The 5000-nt window shown below is 47.4% G+C and overlaps 1 protein-coding gene across 3 annotated transcripts in view; it reads left to right on the top strand.

Moving 5' to 3' along the window:
• uroc1 (urocanate hydratase 1) overlaps window positions 1-5000 on the top strand; it is a gene marked incomplete at both ends in the record, with an annotated part of 16363 nt that overhangs the window by 1954 nt on the left and 9409 nt on the right. For all 3 annotated transcript variants that reach the window (XM_080845486.1, XM_080845485.1, XM_080845484.1), the window contains 6 exons: window positions 514-573; window positions 1889-2017; window positions 2357-2418; window positions 3720-3786; window positions 3949-4092; window positions 4427-4515. In XM_080845486.1, coding sequence (XP_080701612.1) covers window positions 514-573; window positions 1889-2017; window positions 2357-2418; window positions 3720-3786; window positions 3949-4092; window positions 4427-4515 — 551 coding nt within the window. The remainder of the gene's footprint in view (window positions 1-513; window positions 574-1888; window positions 2018-2356; window positions 2419-3719; window positions 3787-3948; window positions 4093-4426; window positions 4516-5000) is intronic.

Below are 5000 nucleotides of genomic sequence, written 5' to 3'. Positions count from 1 at the left end.
ACACACACTCACACACACACACACACACACACACACACACACGCACACACACACACACACACATCAACTCATCGTGCTAACCCAGGTTGAATGCTGACAGCCCTCTGTGTTGTAATCTAAATTATTCAGGGAAAGATGACAATGCTGGCAAATGTGTAGTTTTGTAGTTCTGTAGCTGAATGCTAGTGAATGTGTGTAGTTCTGTAGCTATGTAGCTGAATGCTAGTGAATGTCTGTAGCTCTGTAGCTATGTAGCTGAATGCTAGTGAATGTATGTAGCTCTGTAGCTATGTAGCTGAATGCTAGTGAATGTATTTAGCTCTGTAGCTATGTAGCTGAATGCTAGTGAATGTGTGTAGTTCTGTAGCTATAAAGCTGAATGCTAGTGAATGTTTGTAGTTCTGTAGCTATGACGTTGAATGCTAGTGAATGTATGTAGTTCTGTAGCTATGTAGCTGAATGCTAGTGAATGTATTTAGCTCTGTCTTCTCATATTCGTGTGTTTGGCTTCAGTTTCCTCAAGAGCTGGTGACCTACGGAGGGAATGGACAGGTGTTCAGCAACTGGGCTCAGGTGAGCACACATCTGCCATCTTGGCTCTTTACACACCTGCCATCTTGGCTCTTTACACACCTGCCATCTTGGCTCTTTACACATCTGCCATCTTGGCTCCTTACACACCTGCCATCTTGGCTCTTTACACACCTGCCATCTTGGCTCTTTACACACCCGCTATCTTGGCTCTTTACACACCTGCCATCTTGGCTCTTTACACACCCGCCATCTTGGCTCTTTACACACCTGCCATCTTGGCTCTTTACAAGCCCGCCATCTTGGCTCTTTACACACCTGCCATCTTGGCTCTTTACACACCTGCCATCTTGGCTCTTTACACACCTGCCATCTTGGCTCTTTACACACCTGCCATCTTGGCTCTTTACACGCCCGCCATCTTGGCTCTTTACACACCTGCCATCTTGGCTCTTTACACACCTGCCATCTTGGCTCTTTACACACCTGCCATCTTGGCCACTGATACACCTGCCATCTTGGCTCTTTACACACCTGCCATCTTGGCTCTTTATACACCCGCCATCTTGGCTCTTTATACACCCGCCATCTTGGCTCTTTTTACACCGGCCATCTTGGCTCTTTATACACCCGCCATCTTGGCTCTTTTTACACCGGCCATCTTGGCTCTTTATACACCCGCCATCTTGGCTCTTTATACACCTGCCATCTTGGCTCTTTTTACACTGGCCATCTTGGCTCTTTATACACCCGCCATCTTGGCTCTTTATACACCCGCCATCTTGGCTCTTTATACACCCGCCATCTTGGCTCTTTACACACCTGCCATCTTGGCTCTTTATACACCTGCCATCTTGGCTCTTTACACACCTGCCATCTTGGCTCTTTACACACCTGCCATCTTGGCTCTTTATACACCCGCCATCTTGGCTCTTTATACACCCGCCATCTTGGCTCTTTATACACCTGCCATCTTGGCTCTTTACACACCTGCCATCTTGGCTCTTAATACACCCGCCATCTTGGCCATTTCTTCTTGAGGAGTATAGGCCTACATTCATATGTCAGACTGTGTGTGTGTGTTTGTCAGTGCTACAATTACCCTTGAGGACTCCAATGTCATGATGGTGTCACAGCCAGTATAAATATGTAAAAGTATATTTATGCGTGTGTGTGTTTATGTTTGTAGTTCTGGCGGATCAGATTATTTGTGTTTGTGGTATCAGCTAGCCAAACTGTGTGTGTGTATTTGTGTTTGTAGTTCCAGCTGGTCAGACTGTTTGTGTGTGTGTGTGTGTGTGTGTAGTAACTGCTAACCAGATTGTGTGTGTGTGTGTGTGTGTGTGTGTGTGTGTAGTTCCGGCTGGTCATGCACTACCTGAGTCTGATGACGGAGGAGCAGACGCTGGTTATGTACAGTGGTCATCCCCTCGGACTCTTCCCCAGCCTGCCGTCCTCCCCGAGATGCGTCATCACCAACGGCATGGTAACCCTGACCCTAACCTTACCCTGACCTTACCCTAGATGTGTCATCACCAGCGGCATGGTAACCCTGACCCTAACCCTGACCCTAACCCTAACCCTAACCCTGACCCTGATCCCTTTCTCATGTTTCATGTTCTTCTCTCTTTCTGTTCTTCTCAAAACCTCAGTTTTCAGGAGGTTCTCAGTTTCCCATGACAGTGTTTAAGCTTATGGAGTTATTCACTCTCTCTGTACTCTCTCTCTCCCTCTCTCTCCTTCTCTCTCCCTCTCTCTCTCTCTCTCTCTCTCTCTCTCTCTCTCTCTCTCTCTCTCTCTCTCTCCCTCTCTCTTTCTGTTGCAGGTCATTCCCAACTACTCCTCCAGAGATGAATATGAGAAGATGTTTGCCCTGGGTGTGACCATGTAAGACCGCTCTACTGAGTTACATCTGAGATCTGACCCGAACCACTTTAGAACTCACTGATCTAGATCCGACCCCAACCACATAGGAACTCCACTGATCTAGATCCGACCAGATCCACTTTAGAACTCCACTGATCTAGATCCCAGTGAACCACTTTAGAACTCCACTCATCTAGAACCGACCCGAACCACTTTAGAACTCACTGATCTAGATCCGACCCAAACCACATAGGAACTCCACTGATCTAGATCAGACCCCAACCACTTTAGAACTCACTGATCTAGATCCCACTGAACCACTTTAGAACTCCACTCATCTAGAACTGACCCGAACCACTTTAGAACTCACTGATCTAGATCCGACCCGATCCACTTTAGAACCCCACTGATCTAGAACCGACCCGAACCACTTTAGAACCCGACTGATCTAGATCCGACCAGATCCACTTTAGAACTCCACTCATCTAGAACTGACCCCAACAACATAAGAGCTTCACTGCTCTTGATCGGACCCAACCATATTAGAGCTACCCTACTCAATAGCATGAGCTAGCTACCCTACTCCATAGCATGAGCTAGCTACCTTACTCGATAGCATGAGCTAGCTACCCTACTCCATAGCATGAGCTAGCTACCCTACTTCCATAGCATGAGCTAGCTACCCTAGTCCATAGCATGAGCTAGCTACCCTTCTCCATAGCATGAGCTAACTACCTTACTCCATAGCATGAGCTAGCTACCCTACTCCATAGCATGAGCTAGCTACCTTACTCCATAGCATGAGCTAGCTACCCTACTTCCATAGCATGAGCTAGCTACCCTAGTCCATAGCATGAGCTAGCCACCCTTCTCCATAGCATGAGCTAGCTACCTTACTCCATAGCATGAGCTAGCTACCCTACTCCATAGCATGAGCTAGCTACCCTTCTCCATAGCATGAGCTAGCTACCCTTCTCCATAGCATGAGCTAGCTACCCTACTCCATAGCATGAGCTAGCACAGCATACTCACTACACTGATTAAAGAGTGAATGTCAGCTGTGGGTTTGATAAGAGAGAAAGTGTGTATATGAAAATAAATGTTTCTTAGTTCATTAGTATTGGTTGTTGGGTTATTTGGGTCGTTCTTATTGGTTGTTGGGTGAATTGGGTCGTTATTATTGGTTGTTGGGTGAATTGGGTCGTTCTTATTGGTTGTTGGGTGAATTGGGTCGTTATTATTGGTTGTTGGGTTAATTGGGTCGTTCTTATCGGTTGTTGGGTGAATTGGGTTGTTCTTATTGGTTGTTGGGTGAATTGCAGGTATGGGCAGATGACTGCTGGAAGCTACTGCTACATCGGGCCTCAAGGGATCGTTCATGGAACCATGGTTAGAAGCCACACACACACAGACACACACACACACACACACACACACACACACACACACACACACACACACCTAACCCTCAGACAGACATTAACCCTCACACACACCTTAACCCTCACACACACCTTAACCCTCACATTATACCTGCCTCTCTTGTTCCAGCTGACTCTGTTGAATGCTGGACGGAGGTACCTGGGCACGGATGACCTGAGGGGTCGTGTGTTCGTGACCTCTGGCCTGGGGGGCATGAGCGGGGCGCAGGCCAAGGCTGCCGTCATCACCGGCTGCGTGGGGGTCATTGCTGAGGTGAGTTGTGTGTGTGTGTGTGTGTGTGTGTGTGTGTAGAATGCAGTGAGTGAGCACATGTTGTTTGATGTATGCAGTAGAATAGATTGTATAGCGGCGAGATATTTGATGGTGGTGCTTCTAGTGAACTAGGCTAGGGCTGTGTGTGTGCTTGATGTGATGTAGGACTGTGTGTGTGTGTTATATTTGATGGTGATGCTTGATGTGATGTAGGACTGTGTGTGTGTGTTATATTTGATGGTGATGTGATGTAGGCTAGGACTGTGTGTGTGTGTGTGTGTGTGTGTGTGTGTGTGTGTGTGATTGTTATCTCAGGAATGTTATCTCTTGTCAGGTTGATGAAACCCCGCTCAAGAAAAGACACGAACAAGGCTGGCTTATGGAAATCACCTCGGACCTAACGCACTGTATACAGCGCATCAGGTAAACACACATTCTGGGACACACACACACTCCCGGACACACAAACACACTCCAGGACACACACACACTCCAGGACACACACACACTCCGGGACACACACACACACACACTCCGGGACACACACACACACACACACACAAACACACACACACTCCAGGACACACACACACTCCGGGACACACACACACACACACACACACACTCCGGGACACACACACAGTTTACTTCTTTATTTGGATTTGATAAATAAGTACATATCATGGCAAAGTCCAAATGTGGCTTAGAGGATGTGTTAAATTGCATTCAAAGTTAAGTGAAAGTGAAAGTGAAAGTCCTCTCTATGGCAGAGGTGGTGTAGACACACACACTCTGAAATCCACCTCTGCATTTAACCCATCCAGTGAAGTGACACACACACAGTGAAGTGATGTTTTCACACTAACCCGGAGCAGTGGGCTGCCATTGGGGAGCAGGCCTCGCACACA

This window comes from Sprattus sprattus, assembly GCF_963457725.1.
Source record: "Sprattus sprattus genome assembly, chromosome: 10".
Taxonomy (NCBI): Eukaryota; Metazoa; Chordata; class Actinopteri; order Clupeiformes; family Clupeidae; genus Sprattus; species Sprattus sprattus.
This window is presented reverse-complemented; position numbering and strand designations above follow the sequence as displayed.